The sequence below is a fragment of the Scyliorhinus torazame genome, chromosome 9 (genome assembly GCF_047496885.1).
Source record: "Scyliorhinus torazame isolate Kashiwa2021f chromosome 9, sScyTor2.1, whole genome shotgun sequence".
NCBI lineage: Eukaryota > Metazoa > Chordata > Chondrichthyes > Carcharhiniformes > Scyliorhinidae > Scyliorhinus > Scyliorhinus torazame.
In genome coordinates, this window is record NC_092715.1 from 3,977,022 (window position 1) to 3,995,024 (window position 18,003).

General features: G+C 53.9%; 1 protein-coding gene across 1 annotated transcript in view; it reads left to right on the top strand.

Annotated features, from left to right (window-relative positions):
• bxdc2 (brix domain containing 2) overlaps window positions 1–18,003 on the top strand; it is a 69,605-nt gene that overhangs the window by 44,215 nt on the left and 7,387 nt on the right. The window contains exons 8-9 of the mRNA XM_072515581.1: window positions 4,858–4,959; window positions 14,949–15,077. Of these exons, the coding sequence (XP_072371682.1) occupies window positions 4,858–4,959; window positions 14,949–15,077 (231 nt within the window). The remainder of the gene's footprint in view (window positions 1–4,857; window positions 4,960–14,948; window positions 15,078–18,003) is intronic.

Genomic DNA, 18,003 nt, shown 5'->3' on the forward strand with positions numbered 1-18,003 from the left:
AGGCCGGTGAGCCTTACTTCAGTGGTAGGGAAATTACTGGAGAGAATTCTTCGAGACAGGATCTACTCCCATTTGGAAGCAAATGGACGTATTAGTGAGAGGCAGCACGGTTTTGTGAAGGGGAGGTCGTGTCTCACTAACTTGATAGAGTTTTTCGAGGAGGTCACTAAGATGATTGATGCAGGTAGGGCAGTAGATGTTGTCTATATGGACTTTAGTAAGGCCTTTGACAAGGTCCCTCATGGTAGACTAGTACAAAAGGTGAAGTCACACGGGATCAGGGGTGAACTGGCAAGGTGGATACAGAACTGGCTAGGCCATAGAAGGCAGAGGGTAGCAATGGAGGGATGCTTTTCTAATTGGAGGACTGTGACCAGTGGTGTTCCACAGGGATCAGTGCTGGGACCTTTGCTCTTTGTAGTATATATAAATGATTTGGAGTAAAATGTAACTGGTCTGATTAGTAAGTTTGCAGACGACACAAAGGTTGGTGGAATTGCGGATAGCGATGAGGACTGTCTGAGGATACAGCAGGATTTAGATTGTCTGGAGACTTGGGCGGGGAGATGGCAGATGGAGTTTAATCCGGACAAATGTGAGGTAATGCATTTTGGAAGGGCTAATGCAGGTAGGGAATATACAGTGAATGGTAGAACTCTCAAGAGTATTGAAAGTCAAAGAGATCTAGTACAGGTCCACAGGTCATTGAAAGGGGCAACACAGGTGGAGAAGGTAGTCAAGAAGGCATACGGCATGCTTTCCTTCATTGGCCGGGGCATTGAGTATAAGAATTGGCAAGTCATGTTGCAGCTGTATAGAACCTTAGTTAGGCCACACTTGGAGTATAGTGTTCAATTCTGGTCGCCACACTACCAGAAGGATGTGGAGGCTTTAGAGAGGGTGCAGAAGAGATTTACCAGAATGTTGCCTGGTATGGAGGGCATAAGCTATGAGGAGCGATTGAATAAACTCTGTTTGTTCTCACTGGAACGAAGGAGGTTGAGGGGCGACCTGATAGAGGTCTACAAAATTATGAGGGGCATAGACAGAGTGGATAGTCAGAGGCTTTTCCCCAGGGTAGAGGGGTCAATTACTAGGGGGCATAGGTTTAAGGTGAGAGGGGCAAGGTTTAGAGTAGATGTACGAGGCAAGTTTTTTACGCAGAGGGTAGTGGGTGCCTGGAACTCGCTACCGGAGGAGGTAGTGGAAGCAGGGACGATAGGGACATTTAAGGGGCATCTTGACAAATATATGAATAGGATGGGAATAGAAGGATACGGACCCAGGAAGTGTAGAAGATTGTAGTTTAGTCGGGCAGTATGGTCGGCACGGGCTTGGAGGGCCGAAGGGCCTGTTCCTGTGCTGTACATTTCTTTGTTCTTTGTTCTCTTTTGATCAGCTACTGCGTGTTCTTGATAAGTATGTACCGGTCAGGCAGGGAGCAGGGGGCGAGCGAGGGAACCGTGGTTTACCAAGGAAGTGGAATCTCTTGTTAAGAGGAAGAAGGAGGCCTATGTGAAGATGAGGTGTGAAGTTTCAGTTGGGGCGATGGATAGTTACAAGGTAGCGAGGAAGGATCTAAAGAGAGAGCTAAGACGAGCAAGGAGGGGACATGAGAAGTATTTGGCAGGAAGGATCAAGGAAAACCCAAAAGCTTTCTATAGGTATGTCAGGAATAAGCGAATGACTAGGGAAAGAGTAGGACCAGTCAAGGACAGGGATGGGAAATTGTGTGTGGAGTCTGAAGAGATAGGCGAGATACTAAATGAATATTTTTCGTCAGTATTCACTCAGGAAAAAGATAATGTTGTGGATGAGAATGCGGAGCCGCAGGCTAATAGAATAGATGGCATTGAGGTACGTAGGGAAGAGGTGTTGGCAATTCTGGACAGGCTGAAAATAGATAAGTCCCCGGGACCTGATGGGATTTATCCTAGGATTCTTTGGAGGCCAGGAAGAGATTGCTGGACCTTTGGCTTTGATTTTTATGTCATCATTGGCTACAGGAATAGTGCCAGAGGACTGGAGGACAGCAAATGTGGTCCCTTTGTTCAAAAGGGGAGCAGAGGACAACCCCGGCAACTATAGACCGGTGAGCCTCACGTCTGTAGTGGGTAAAGTCTTGGAGGGATTATAAGAGACAAGATTATAATCATCTAGATAGGAAAATATGATCAGGGATAGTCAGCATGGCTTTGTGAAGGGTAGGTCATGCCTCACAAACCTTATTGAGTTCTTTGAGAAGGTGACTGAACAGGTAGATGAGGGTAGAGCAGTTGATGTGGTGTATATGGATTTCAGCAAAGCGTTTGATAAGGTTCCCCACGGTAGGCTATTGCAGAAAATACGGAGGCTGGGGATTGAGGGTGATTTAGAGATGTGGATCAGAAATTGGCTAGCTGAAAGAAGACAGAGGGTGGTGGTTGATGGGGAAATGTTCAGAATGGAGTACAGTCACAAGTGGAGTACCACAAGGATCTGTTCTGGGGCCGTTGCTGTTTGTCATTTTTATCAATGACCTAGAGGAAGGCGCAGAAGGGTGGGTGAGTAAATTTGCAGACGATACTAAAGTCGGTGGTGTTGTCGATAGTGTGGAAGGATGTAGCAGGTTACAGAGGGATATAGATAAGCTGCAGAACTGGGCTGAGAGGTGGCAAATGGAGTTTAATGTAGAGAAGTGTGAGGTGATTCACTTGGAAGGAATAACAGGAATGCGGAATATTTGGCTAATGGTAAAGTTCTTGAAAGTGTGGATGAGCAGAGGGATCTAGGTGTCCATGTACATAGATCCCTGAAAGTTGCCACCAGGTTGATAGGGTGTGAAGAAGGCCTATGGAGTGTTGGCCTTTATTGGTAGAGGAATTGAGTTCCGGAGTCGGGAGGTCATGTTGCAGCTGTACAGAACTCTGGTTCGGCCGCATTTGGAGTATTGCGTACAGTTCTGGTCACCGCATTATAGGAAGGACGTGGAGGCTTTGGAGTGGGTGCAGAGGAGATTTACCAGGATGTTGCCTGGTATGGAGGGAAAATCTTATGAGGGAAAGGCTGATGACTTGAGGTTGTTTTCGTTGGAGAGAAGAAGGTTAAGAGGAGACTTAATAGAGGCATACAAAATGATCAGGGGGTTAGATAGGTGGACAGTGAGAGCCTTCTCCCGCGGATGGAAATGGCTGGCACGAGGGGACATAGCTTTAAACTGAGGGGTAATGGATATAGGGACAGAGGTCAGAGGTAGGTTCTTTACGCAAGAGTAGTGAGGCGTGGAATGCCCTACCTGCTACAGTAGTGAACTCGCCAACATTGAGGGCATTTAAAAGTTTATTGGATAACATATGGATGATAATGGCATAGTGTTGGTTAGATGGCTTTTGTTTCGGTGCAACATCGTGGGCCGAAGGGCCTGTACTGCGCTGTATTGTTCTATGTTCTATTCTCTCTGCACAGTCTCTTTCTTGTTCTACCGATGCCATTAGTACCAGCCTGGGCCACGACCACTGGATTCTCGCCCTCCCACTGCAGGTCCCTCTCCAGCCCAGAGCAGATGGCCTGGACCCTGGCACCGGGCAGGCACACAGCCGCTGGACCCCTGTCCACTGAGGAGAGTGTTAATCCCCTCGGTACGCTGCCCCCCAGTTGGATGGCTTCCTGTGCCACAGTGCCAGGGTCAGTCAGCCCATCGTCCTGCAGCTCGACTCAGCCAAATAAGCCGAGAAATTGTAGAGGGCCGCGCACCTGCCCTCTGGGTCCTTCACCTGCCTCACTCGCAGCCCACGCCCCCGTCCCTGACCACTGACCAGATCAGGAGATCCTATTTCAGAATTTAGACCAAGGGGGGGAATTTGAGAGAAGTTTTCAGTATTGTGGAGAGCTGATAGCTGAATAGAGAGAAAGAATTCCCATTGGCTGGGGCCTGCAGGAGTCGGGGGTTCAGGGCGGTCGACGTTTGGACCCAAACTCTCAGATTATAAATTAACAATTGATTTGCCAACCGATGTTTCTGGAAGTTCGAATTGAGGCCACAGCTGGGGGTGGGGGTGGGGGCGCAGTGAGGGCATCAGACGAGGGAGAGTGACCCTGGGGGGGGGGGGGGGGGGGGGGGGGGGGGAGGGGGTGATTTCCCAGAATGCTGTCAGTCTGCCTCAAATGACAATTGTCGGGAGATCAGTTGCTAATGTGATAGATTCTTGCTCATCAAAGATATTCGAGGCTATGAGACAAAGCTGGCGATGTGGAGTTTGGTGATAAATGATCCGTGATCTCGTTGAATGCGAGGACAGGCTAGCCTGCTAAATGGCCTCTTGCCCATTCTGGATGGTGTCTGGAGGGGAATGTGCAGGTGGTGCTGTCCCTCCACATCCTCCTCCTGGGTGTTGGGGAGGGTGCATTTGGGAGGTCAGAGAATTTACAGTGCAGAAGGAGGCCATTCAGCCCATCAAGTCTGCACCGGCCCTTGGAAAGAGCACCCTACCCAAGCCCACACCTCCACCCTATCCCCGTAACCCCACCTATCCCTTGGACACTAAGGGGAAATTTATCATGGCCAATCCACCTAACCTGCACATCTTGGGACTTGTGGGAGGAAACCGGAGCACCCGGAGGAAACCCACGCACACACGGGGAGAATGTGCAGACTCCACACAGACAGTGACCCAAGCCGGAATCGAACCTGGGACCCTGGCGCTGTGAAATTGCAGTGCTAACCATTGTGCAAACGTGCCATCCCGTGTCGAAGGAACCTTGACAGGGAGCACATTACTGGAAAGGCCGAGTTTGTCAAACTGTCTGAGTGATGCCGGATTAAGCACGTGTTACTGTTTCCCCATCTAATCAGCTTGGGTATAACACTTTCTCTTGCAGATCTTTGCAACACCTCACTACCACCCAAAGAGCCAGCCGTTTGTTGATCACGTCTTCACATTCACCATCACTGACAACAGAATCTGGTTCAGGAACTATCAGGTCAGTTTGAAGCTCTTCTCTGAAGTTCATCGCATGTGAACAGGGAGCTTCTGGAGCAAAGTGTGAGAGGGAGACACTGGGACAGACAGTCAGCAGCACCTAGAGAGTGAGAGGGAGACAATGGGGCAGGCAGTCAGCACCTAGAGGAGAGTGTGAGAGGGGGGACACTGGGACAGACCGTCAGCACCTAGAGGAGAGTGTGAGAGGGAGACACTGGGACAGACTGTCAGCACCTAGAGGAGAGTGTGAGAGGGAGACACTGGGACAGACCATCAGCACCTAGAGGAGCGTGTGAGAGGAGGACACCGGGACAGACCGTCAGCACCTAGAGGAGAGTGTGAGAGGGGGGACACTGGGACAGACCATCAGCACCTAGAGGAGAGTGTGAGAGGGAGACACCGGGACAGACAGTCAGCACCTAGAGGAGAGTGTGAGAGGGGGACACTGGGACAGACAGTCAGCACCTGGAGGAAAGTGAGAGGAGGACACTGGGGCAGACAGTCAGCACCTAGAGGAGAGTGTGAGAGGGAGACACCGGGACAGACCGTCAGCAGCACCTAGAGGAGAGTGTGAGAGGGGGAGAGCGGGACAGACAGTCAGCACCGAGAGGAGAGTGAGAGGAGGACAATGGGACAGAGTCAGCACCTAGAGGAGAGTGTGAGAGGAGGACACTGGGACAGACAGTCAGCACCTGGAGGAAAGTGAGAGGAGGACACTGGGGCAGACAGTCAGCACCTAGAGGAGAGTGTGAGAGGGGGACACTGGGACAGACAGTCAGCACCTGGAGGAAAGTGAGAGGAGGACACTGGGGCAGACAGTCAGCACCTAGAGGAGAGTGTGAGAGGGAGACACCGGGACAGACCGTCAGCAGCACCTAGAGGAGAGTGTGAGAGGGGGAGAGCGGGACAGACAGTCAGCACCGAGAGGAGAGTGAGAGGAGGACAATGGGACAGAGTCAGCACCTAGAGGAGAGTGTGAGAGGAGGACACTGGGACAGACAGTCAGCACCTGGAGGAAAGTGAGAGGAGGACACTGGGGCAGACAGTCAGCACCTAGAGGAGAGTGTGAGAGGGAGACACGGGCACACAGTCAGCACCTAGAGGAGAGTATGAGAGGAGGACACTGGGACAGACAGACAGCACCTAGACGAGAGTTGAGAGGGAGACACCGGGACAGGCGGTCAGCAGCACCTAGAGGAGAGTGTGAGAGGGAGACACCAGGACAGACACTCAGCAGCACCTAGAGGAGAGTGTGAGAGGAGGATACTGGGACAGGCAGTCAGCACCTAGAGGAGAGTGTGAGAGGAGGACACTGTGACAGACAGTCAGCACCTAGAGGAGAGTGTGAGAGGGGGACACTGGGTCAGACAGTCAGAACCTAGAGAAGAGTGTGAGAGGGAGACACCGGGACAGACAGTCAGCAGCACCTAGAGAGTGAGAGGGAGATAATGGGGCAGGCAGTCAGCACCTAGAGGAGAGTTTGAGAGGAGGACACTGGGGCAAACAATCAGCACCTAGAAGAGAGTGTGAGAGGGGGACACTGGGACAGACAGTCAGCAGCACCTAGAGGAGAGTGTGAGAGGAGGACACTGGGACCGACAGTCAGCACCTAGAGTAGAGTGTGAGGGAGGACACTGGGGCAGATAGTCAGCACCTAGAGGAGAGTGTGAGAGGGGGACACTGGGACAGACAGTCAGAACCTAGAGAAGAGTGTGAGAGGGAGACACCGGGACAGACAGTCAGCAGCACCTAGAGGAGAGTGTGAGAGGGAGACACTGGGACAGACAGTCAGCACCTAGAGGAGAGTGTGAGATGGAGACACCGGGACAGACAGTCAGCACCTAGAGGAGAGTGTGAGGGAGGACACTGGGGCAGATAGTCAGCACCTAGAGGAGAGTGTGCGAGGAGGACACGGGGACAAACAGTCAGCACCTAGAGGTGAGTGTGAGAGGGAGACACCGGGACAGACAGTCAGCAGCACCTAGAGAGTGTGAGAGGGAGACAATGGGGCAGGCAGTCAGCACCTAGAGGAGAGTTTGAGAAGAGGACACGGGGACAAACAGTCAGCACCTAGAGGAGAGTGTGAGAGGAGGACACAGGGGCAGACAGTCAGCAGCTAGAGTGGAGTGTGAGAGGAGAACACTGGGACAGCCAGTCAGCAGCACCTAGAGGAGAGTGTGAGAGGAGGACTCTGGGACCGACAGTCAGCACCTAGAAGAGTGAGTGAGAGGAGGACACGGACAGCCAGCCAGCAGCACGTAGAGTGTGAGAGGAGGATACTGGGAAAGACAGTCAGCACCTAGAGGAGAGTGTGAGAGGAGGACACCGGGACAGACAGCAGCACCTTGAGGAGAGTGTGAGAGGTGGACACAGGGACAGACAGCAGCCCGTAGAGGAGAGTATGAGAGGAGGACACTGGGACAAACAGTCAGCACCTAGAGGAGAGTATGAGAGGAGGACACAGGGGCAGACAGTCAGCACCTAGAGGAGAGTGTGAGAGGAGGACTCTGGGACCGACAGTCAGCACGTAGAAGAGTGAGTGAGAGGAGGACACGGACAGCCAGCCAGCAGCACGTAGAGTGTGAGAGGGGGGACACTGGGACAGACCGTCAGCACCTAGAGGAGAGTGTGAGAGGAGGACACCGGGACAGACAGCAGCACCTAGAGGAGAGTGTGAGAGGTGGACACAGGGACAGACAGCAGCCCGTAGAGGAGAGTATGAGAGGAGGACACCGGGACAGACAGCAGCACCTAGAGGAGAGTGTGAGAGGTGGACACAGGGACAGACAGCAGCCCGTAGAGGAGAGTGTGAGAGGAGGACACTGGGACAGACAGTCAGCACCTAGAGGATAGTGTGAGAGGGGGACACTGGGACAGACAGTCAGCACCTAGAGGATAGTGTGAGAGGGGGACACTGGGACAGACAGTCAGCACCTAGAGGAACAAAACCAGAAAATACAGGACAATCTCAGCAGGTCTGACAGCATCTGTGGAGAGGAAAGGGAGCGAACGTTTCGAGTCTGGATGACTCTTATCAACGCCCTGCACAAACGGATGTAGTAGCAGTAGGGCTGTTATTGGGCTAGTGACCATAATATAGTTATAATTATCATCATTACGGGAAAAGAGAAATACAAAACAGGAGATGTGGTGGAGACAGATTCACACAGCGAGTGGTTAGGATCCGGAATGTTCTGTCTGAGAGTGTGGTGGAGACAGATTCACACAGCGAGTGGTTAGGATCCGGAATGTTCTGTCAGAGAGTGAGAGACAGATTCACACAGCGAGTGGTTAGGACAAGGATAAGAGTGGTCCGAGGATGAATGTGCTAAATTGGGGGAAGGCTAATTATAACAATATTAGGCGGGAACTGAAGAACATAGATTGGGGGCGGATGTTTGAGGGCAAATCAACATCTGACATGTGGGAGGCTTTCAAGTGTCAGTTGAAAGGAATACAGGACAGGCATGTTCCTGTGAGGAAGAAAGATAAATACGGCAATTTTCGGGAACCTTGGATGACGAGTGATATTGTAGGCCTCGTCAAAAAGAAAAAGGAGGCATGTGTCAGGGCTAAAAGGCTGGGAACAGACGAAGCCTGTGTGGCATATAAGGAAAGTAGGAAGGAACTTAAGCAAGGAGTCAGGAGGGCTAGAAGGGGGTCATGAAAAGTCATTGGCAAATAGGGTTAAGGAAAATCCCAAGGCTTTTTACACGTACATAAAAAGCAAGAGGGTAGCCAGGGAAAGGGTTGGCCCACTGAAGGATAGGCAAGGGAATCTATGTGCGGAGCCAGAGGAAATGGGCGAGGTACTAAATGAATACTTTGCATCAGTATTCACCAAAGAGAAGGAATTGGTAGATGTTGAGTCTGGAGAAGAGGGTGTAGGTAGCCTGGGTCACATTGTGATCCAAAAAGACGAGGTGTTGGGTGTCTTAAAAAATATTAAGGTAGATAAGTCCCCAGGGCCTGATGGGACCTACCCCAGAATACTGAAGGAGGCTGGAGAGGAAATTGCTGAGGCCTTGACAGAAATCTTTGGATCCTCGCTGTCTTCAGGGGATGTCCCGGAGGACTGGAGAATAGCCAATGTTGTTCCTCTGTTTAAGAAGGGTAGCAAGGATAATCCCGGGAACTACAGGCCGGTGAGCCTTACTTCAGTGGTAGGGAAATTACTGGAGAGAATTCTTCGAGACAGGATCTACTCCCATTTGGAAGCAAATGGACGTATTAGTGAGAGGCAGCACGGTTTTGTGAAGGGGAGGTCGTGTCTCACTAACTTGATAGAGTTTTTCGAGGAGGCCACGAAGATGATTGATGCAGGTAGGGCAGTAGATGTTGTCTATATGGACTTCAGTAAGGCCTTTGACAAGGTCCCTCATGGTAGACTAGTACAAAAGGTGAAGTCATACGGGATCAGGGGTGAACTGGCAAGGTGGATACAGAACTGGCTAGGCCATAGAAGGCAGAGGGTAGCAATGGAGGGATGCTTTTCTAATTGGAGGGCTGTGACCAGTGGTGTTCCACAGGGATCAGTGTTGGGACCTTTGCTGTTTGTAGTATATATAAATGATTTGGAGTAAAATGTAACTGGTCTGATTAGTAAGTTTGCAGACGACACAAAGGTTGGTGGAATTGCGGATAGCGATGAGGACTGTCTGAGGATACAGCAGGATTTAGATTGTCTGGAGACTTGGGCGGAGAGATGGCAGATGGAGTTTAATCCGGACAAATGTGAGGTAATGCATTTTGGAAGGGCTAATGCAGGTAGGGAATATACAGTGAATGGTAGAACCCTCAAGAGTATTGAAAGTCAAAGAGATCTAGGAGTACAGGTCCACAGGTCATTGAAAGGGGCAACACAGGTGGAGAAGGTAGTCAAGAAGGCATACGGCATGCTTGCCTTCATTGGCCGGGGCATTGAGTATAAGAATTGGCAAGTCATGTTGCAGCTGTATAGAACCTTAGTTACGCCACACTTGGAGTATAGTGTTCAATTCTGGTCGCCACACTACCAGAAGGATGTGGAGGCTTTAGAGAGGGTGCAGAAGAGATTTACCAGAATGTTGCCTGGTATGGAGGGCATAAGCTATGAGGAGCGATTGAATAAACTCGGTTTGTTCTCACTGGAACGAAGGAGGTTGAGGGGCGACCTGATAGAGGTATACAAAATTATGAGGGGCATAGACAGAGTGGATAGTCAGAGGCTTTTCCCCAGGGTAGAGGGGTCAATTACTAGGGGGCATAGGTTTAAGGTGAGAGGGGCAAGGTTTAGAGTAGATGTACGAGGCAAGTTTTTTACGCAGAGGGTAGTGGGTGCCTGGAACTCGCTACCGGAGGAGGTAGTGGAAGCAGGGGCGATAGGGACAATTTAAGGGGCATCTTGACAAATATATGAATAGGATGGGAATAGAAGGATATGGACCCAGGAAGTGTAGAAGATTGTAGTTTAGTCGGGCAGTATGGTCGGCACGGGCTTGGAGGGCCGAAGGGCCTGTTCCTGTGCTGGACATTTCTTTGTTCTTTGTTTGTTCTTTGATCCGGAATGTTCTGTCTGAGAGAGAGACAGATTCACACAGCGAGTGGTTAAGATCCGGAATGTTCTGTCTGAGAGTGAGACAGATTCACACAGCGAGTGGTTAGGATCCGGAATGTTCTGTCTGAGAGAGAGACAGATTCACACAGCGAGTGGTTAGGATCCGGAATGTTCTGTCTGAGAGTTAGAGAGACAGATTCACACAGCGAGTGGTTAGGATCCGGAATGTTCTGTCTGAGAGTGAGAGAGACAAATTCACACAGCGAGTGGTTAGGATCCGGAATGTTCTGTCTGAGAGTGTGAGAGACAGATTCACACAGCGAGTGGTTAGGATCCGGAATGTTCTGTCTGAGAGTGAGAGAGACAGAATCACACAGCGAGTGGTTAGGATCCGGAATGTTCTGTCTGAGAGTGTGAGAGACAGATTCACACAGCGAGTGGTTAGGATCCGGAATGTTCTGTCTGGGAGTGAGAGAGACAGATTCACACAGCGAGTGGTTAGGATCCGGAATGTTCTGTCTGAGAGTGAGACAGATTCACACAGCGAGTGGTTAGGATCCGGAATGTTCTGTCTGAGAGAGAGACAGATTCACACAGCGAGTGGTTAGGATCCGGAATGTTCTGTCTGAGAGTGAGAGAGACAGATTCACACAGCGAGTGGTTAGGATCCGGAATGTTCTGTCTGAGAGTGAGAGACAGATTCACACAGCGAGTGGTTAGGATCCGGAATGTTCTGTCTGAGAGTGAGAGACAGATTCACACAGCGAGTGGTTAGGATCCGGAATGTTCTGTCTGAGAGAGAGACAGATTCACACAGCGAGTGGTTAGGATCCGGAATGTTCTGTCTGAGAGTGAGAGAGACAGATTCACACAGCGAGTGGTTAGGATCCGGAATGTTCTGTCTGAGAGAGAGACAGATTCACACAGCGAGTGGTTAGGATCCGGAATGTTCTGTCTGAGAGTGAGACAGATTCACACAGCGAGTGGTTAGGATCCGGAATGTTCTGTCTGAGAGTGTGAGAGGCAGATTCACACAGCGAGTGGTTAGGATCCGGAATGTTCTGTCTGAGAGTCAGAGAGACTGATTCACACAGCGAGTGGTTAGGATCCGGAATGTTCTGTCTGAGAGAGAGACAGATTCACACAGCGAGTGGTTAGGATCCGGAATGTTCTGTCTGAGAGAGAGAGACAGATTCACACAGCGAGTGGTTAGGATCCGGAATGTTCTGTCTGAGAGAGAGAGACAGATTCACACAGCGAGTGGTTAGGATCCGGAATGTTCTGTCTGAGAGAGAGAGACAGATTCACACAGCGAGTGGTTAGGATCCGGAATGTTCTGTCTGTGTGGTGGTGGCAGGTTCAATTGACGGTTTTAAAAACAGAATTGAGTTGTTATTTGGAAAGGGTGAATGTGCAGGGCTGTGGTGAGAGGTGGGAGAGTGGCACTGTGTGAATTGTCCCTTCTGAGGGCTAGCACAGTGATGAAGGGTCGAATGTCCTCTCTGTGCTGTAACCATTCTGTGTTGATTTATTTACCCCTTTCCCCTGGAATCAATCTGTTAATTCATCAGCAATCTGAGTGTTGGAAATTTCCGATTGAATCGCAGCATCCGCAGGAGAGAATGTTCCGGATATCTGTTTGTGGAAAATGTTGTCCTCATCACAATTTGGCTTTGGAAACCGAAGCAAACTGCTGCGGATGCTCTGGGAAAAAGTCCGGGAAGCGCGGGGAATCCTCAGCAGGTCTGACAGCGTGTGTGTGGAGAGAGAAACGAGAGTTAATGTTTCCGCCCAATCACCGAGTCAGCAAATCAGCCTCTGCATTTAACCCTGTAACCGCCGTGCCAGCCTGCTGCCGGGCCTCGGGATCTCCCCCAGGCCCAGGGCCCTCGCTGGCCATCCTGCTGCGGGGCCTCGGGATCTCCCCCAGGCCCAGGGCCCTCGCTGGCCATCCTGCTGCGGGGCCTCGGGATCTACCCCAGGCCCAGGCCCCTCGCTGGCCAGCCTGCTGCGGGGCCTCGGGATCTCCCCCAGGCACAGGGCCCTCGCTGGCCATCCTGCTGCGGGGCCTCGGGATCTACCCCAGGCCCAGGCCCCTCGCTGGCCAGCCTGCTGCGGGGCCTCGGGATCTCCCCCAGGCCCAGGGCCCTCGCTGGCCAGCCTGCTGCAGGGCCTCGGGATCTACCCCAGGCACAGGCCCCTCGCTGGCCATCCTGCTGCGGGGCCTCGGGATCTACCCCAGGCCCAGGGCCCTCGCTGGCCAGCCTGCTGCCGGGCCTCGGGATCTCCCCCAGGCCCAGGGCCCTCGCTGGCCATCCTGCTGCGGGGCCTCGGGATCTACCCCAGGCCCAGGGCCCTCGCTGGCCATCCTGCTGCGGGGCCTCGGGATCTCCCCCAGGCCCAGGGTCCTCGCTGGCCATCCTGCTGCGGGGCCTCGGGATCTCCCCCAGGCCCAGGGCCCTCGCTGGCCAGCCTGCTGCCGGGCCTCGGGATCTCCCCCAGGCCCAGGGCCCTCGCTGGCCATCCTGCTGCGGGGCCTCGGGATCTCCCCCAGGCCCAGGGCCCTCGCTGGCCATCCTGCTGCGGAGTCTCGGGATCTACCCCAGGCCCAAGGCCCTCGCTGGCCATCCTGCTGTGGGGCCTCGGGATCTACCCCAGGCCCAGGCCCCTCGCTGGCCAGCCTGCTGCGGGGCCTCGGGATCTCCCCCAGGCCCAGGGCCCTCGCTGGCCATCCTGCTGCGGGGCCTCGGGATCTACCCCAGGCCCAGGGCCCTCGCTGGCCATCCTGCTGCGGGGCCTCGGGATCTACCCCAGGCACAGGCCCCTCGCTGGCCATCCTGCTGCGGGGCCTCGGGATCTACCCCAGGCCCAGGGCCCTCGCTGGCCATCCTGCTGCGGGGCCTCGGGATCTCCCCCAGGCACAGGGCCCTCGCTGGCCATCCTGCTGCGGGGCCTCGGGATCTACCCCAGGCCCAGGGCCCTCGCTGGCCATCCTGCTGCGGGGCCTCGGGATCTCCCCCAGGCACAGGGCCCTCGCTGGCCATCCTGCTGCGGGGCCTCGGGATCTACCCCAGGCACAGGGCCCTCGCTGGCCATCCTGCTGCGGGGCCTCGGGATCTACCCCAGGCACAGGGCCCTCGCTGGCCTCGGGGATCTACCCCAGGCACAGGGCCCTCGCTGGCCTCGGGGATCTATCCCAGCCCAGGCACAGGGCCCTCGCTGGCCTAGGGGATCTACCCCAGGCACAGGGCCCTCGCTGGCCTCGGGGATCTATCCCAGCCCAGGCACAGGGCCCTCGCTGGCCTTGGGGATCTATCCCAGCCCAGGCACAGGACCCTCGCTGGCCTCGGGGATCTACCCCAGGAACAGGGCCCTCGCTGGCCTCGGGGATCTACCCCAGGAACAGGGCCCTCGCTGGCCTCGGGGATCTATCCCAGCCCAGGCACAGGGCCCTCGCTGGCCTCGGGGATCTATCCCAGCCCAGGCACAGGACCCTCGCTGGCCTCGGGGATCTACCCCAGGAACAGGGCCCTCGCTGGCCTCGGGGATCTATCCCAGCCCAGGCACAGGGCCCTCGCTGGCCTCGGGGATCTATCCCAGCCCAGGCACAGGACCCTCGCTGGCCTCGGGGATCTACCCCAGGAACAGGGCCCTCGCTGGCCTCGGGGATCTACCCCAGGAACAGGGCCCTCGCTGGCCTCGGGGATCTATCCCAGCCCAGGCACAGGGCCCTCGCTGGCCTCGGGGATCTACCCCAGGAACAGGGCCCTCGCTGGCCTCGGGGATCTATCCCAGCCCAGGCACAGGGCCCTCGCTGGCCTCGGGGATCTATCCCAGCCCAGGCACAGGGCCCTCACTGGCCATCCTGCTGCCTAGCCTCGGGGATCTATTCCAGCCCAGGCACAGGGCCCTCGCTGGCCTCGGGGATCTATCCCAGCCCAGGCACAGGGCCCTCGCTGGCCTCGGGGATCTATCCCAGCCCAGGCACAGGGCCCTCGCTGGCCTCGGGGATCTACCCCAGGAACAGGGCCCTCGCTGGCCTTGGGGATCTATCCCAGGAACAGGGCCCTCGCTGGCCTCAGGGATCTATCCCAGCCCAGGCACAGGGCCCTCGTTGGCCTTGGGGATCTATCCCAGCCCAGGTACAGGGCCCTTGCTGGCCTCGGGGATCTACCCCAGGAACAGGGCCCTCGCTGGCCTCGGGGATCTACCCCAGGAACAGGGCCCTCGCTGGCCTCGGGGATCTATCCCAGCCCAGGCACAGGGCCCTCGCTGGCCATGCGCCCCCCCCCCCCCCCCCCCCCCCCGTGTCTTCACTGGCTCCAGCAGCTAACCGAGTGCTGCTCTCCCTCTATTCGACACATTCCTCCCTTTCTGGGAACCGTCAAAGTCCCCATTCAATGCGCCTCCCTTTTCTTCAGCTTTTCTGATTAATTCGCTGTTCTCTGTTCCAGATTATCGAAGAGGATGCTGCTCTAGTTGAAATTGGACCTCGCTTTGTTCTGAACCTCATTAAGATTTTCCAGGGCAGCTTTGGGGGACCAACACTGTATGAAAATCCCACCTATCAGTCTCCAAACATGGTAAGGTGTACCTCCCAACCCTCCAACAGTGTGGCGCTCCCTCCGTACTGACCCTCTGACAGTGCGGCGCTCCCTCAGTACTGACCCTCTGACAGTGCAGCACTCCCTCAGTACTGACCCTCTAACAGTGCAGCGCTCCCTCAGTACTGACCCTCTGACAGTGCGGCGCTCCCTCAGTACTGACACTCTGACAGTGCGGCACTCCCTCAGTACTGGCCCTCTGACATTGCGGCACTCCCTCAGTACTGACCCTCTGACAGTGCAGCACTCCCTCAGTACTGACCCTCTGACAGTGCAGCACTCCCTCAGTACTGACCCTCTGACAGTGCAGCACTCCCTCAGTACTGACCCTCTGACAGTGCAGCGCTCGCTCAGTACTGACCCTCTGACAGTGCGGCACTCCCTCAGTACTGACACTCTGACAGTGCGGCACTCCCTCAGTACTGACCCTCTGACAGTGCAGCACTCCCTCAGTACTGACACTCTGACAGTGTGGCACTCCCTCAGTACCGACCCTCTGACAGTGCAGCACTCCCTCAGTACCGACCCTCTGACAGTGCAGCACTCCCTCAGTACTCACCCTCTGACAGTGCGGCACTCCCTCGGTACTGACCCTCTGACAGTGCGGCACTCCCTCAGTACTGACCCTCTGACAGTGCAGCACTCCCTCAGTACTGACCCTCTGACAGTGCGGCACTCCCTCAGTACTGACCCTCTGACAGTGCAGCACTCCCTCAGTACGCACCCTCTGACAGTGCAGCACTCCCTCAGTACTCACCCTCTGACAGCGCAGCACTCCCTCAGTAAGAGTGGTCCTAGGGTGAATGTGCTAAATTGGGGGAAGGCTAATTATAACAATATTAGGCGGGAACTGAAGAACATAGATTGGGGGCGGATGTTTGAGGGCAAATCAACATCTGACATGTGGGAGGCTTTCAAGTGTCAGTTGAAAGGAATTCAGGACCGGCATGTTCCTGTGAGGAAGAAGGGTAAATACGGCAATTTTCGGGAACCTTGGATGACGAGAGATATTGTAGGCCTCGTCAAAAAGAAAAAGGAGGCATTTGTCAGGGCTAAAAGGCTGGGAACAGACGAAGCCTGTGTGGAATATAAGGAAAGTAGGAAGGAACTTAAGCAAGGAGTCAGGAGGGCTAGAAGGTGTCACGAAAAGTCATTGGCAAATAGGGTTAAGGAAAATCCCAAGGCTTTTTATACGTATATAAAAAGCAAGAGGGTAGCCAGGGAAAGGGTTGGCCCACTGAAGGATAGGCAAGGGAATCTATGTGTGGAGCCAGAGGAAATGGGCGAGGTACTAAATGAATACTTTGCATCAGTATTCACCAAAGAGAAGAAATTGGTAGATGTTGAGTCTGGAGAAGAGTGTGTAGATAGCCTGGGGTCACATTGAGATCCAAAAAGACGAGGTGTTGGGTGTCTTAAAAAATATTAAGGTAGATAAGTCCCCAGGGCCTGTGGGATTTACCCCAGAATACTGAAGGAGGCTGGAGAGGAAATTGCTGAGCCCTTGACAGAAATCTTTGGATCCTCACTGTCTTCAGGTGATGTCCCGGAGGACTGGAGAATAGCCAATGTTGTTCCTCTGTTTAAGAAGGATAGCAAAGATAATCCAGGGAACTGACCCTCTGACAGTGCAGCACTCCCTCAGTACTGACCCTCTGACAGTGCAGCACTCCCTCAGTACTGACCCTCTGACAGTGCAGCAGTCCCTCAGTACTGACCCTCTGACAGTGCAGCACTTCCTCAGTACTGACCCTTTGATAGTGTGGGACTCCCTCAGTACTGTTCCTCTGACAGTGCGGCACTCCCTCAGTACTGACCCCCTGACAGTGCAGCGCTCCCTCAGTACTGACCCTTTGATAGTGTGGGACTCCCTCAGTACTGTTCCTCTGACAGTGCGGCACTCCCTCAGTACTGACCCCCTGACAGTGCAGCGCTCCCTCAGTACTGACCCTCAAACAGTGCAGCACTCCCTCAGGACTGACCCTCTGACAGTGCGGCATTCTCTCAGTACTGACCCTCTGACAGTGCGGCACTCCCTCAGTACTGACCATCTGACAGTGCAGCACTCCCTCAGTACTGACCCTCAAACAGTGCGGCACTCCCTCAGTACTGACCCCCTGACAGTGCAGCGCTCCCTCAGTACTAACCGTCTGACAGTGCAGCGCTCCCTCAGTACTGACCCTCAAACAGTGCAGCACTCCCTTAGTACTGACCCTCTGACTTTGCAGCACTCACAGAACATTACAGCGCAGTACAGGCCCTTCGGCCCTTGGATGTTGCGCCGACCTGTGAAACCACTCAAGCCCATCTACACTATTCCCTTATCGTCCATATGTCTATCCAATGACCATTTGAATGTCCTTAGTGTTGGCGAGTCCACTACTGTTGCAGACAGGGCATTCCACGCCCTTACTACTCTGAGTAAAGAACCTACCTCTGACATCTGTATTATATCTATCTCCCCTCAATTTAAAGGTATGTCCTCTCGTGCTAGACATCACCATCCGAGGAAAAAGGCTCTCACTGTCCACCCTATCCAATCCTCTGATCATCTTGTATGCCTCAATTAAGTCACTTCTTAACCTTCTCTCTAACGAAAACAGCCTCTCGTCCCTCAGCCTTTCCTCATAAGATCTTCCCTCCATACCAGGCAACATTCTGGTAAATCTCCTCTGCACCCTTTCCAATGCTTCCACATCCTTCCTATAATGCGGCGACCAGAATTGCACGCAATACTCCAAATGCGGCCGCACCAGGGTTTTGTACAGGTGCAACATGATCTCATGGCTCCTAATCTCAATCCCTCTACCAATAAAAGCTAACACACCGTACGCCTTCTTAACAACCCTCTCAACCTGGGTGGCAACTTTCAGGGATCTATGTGCATGGACACCAAGATCTCTCT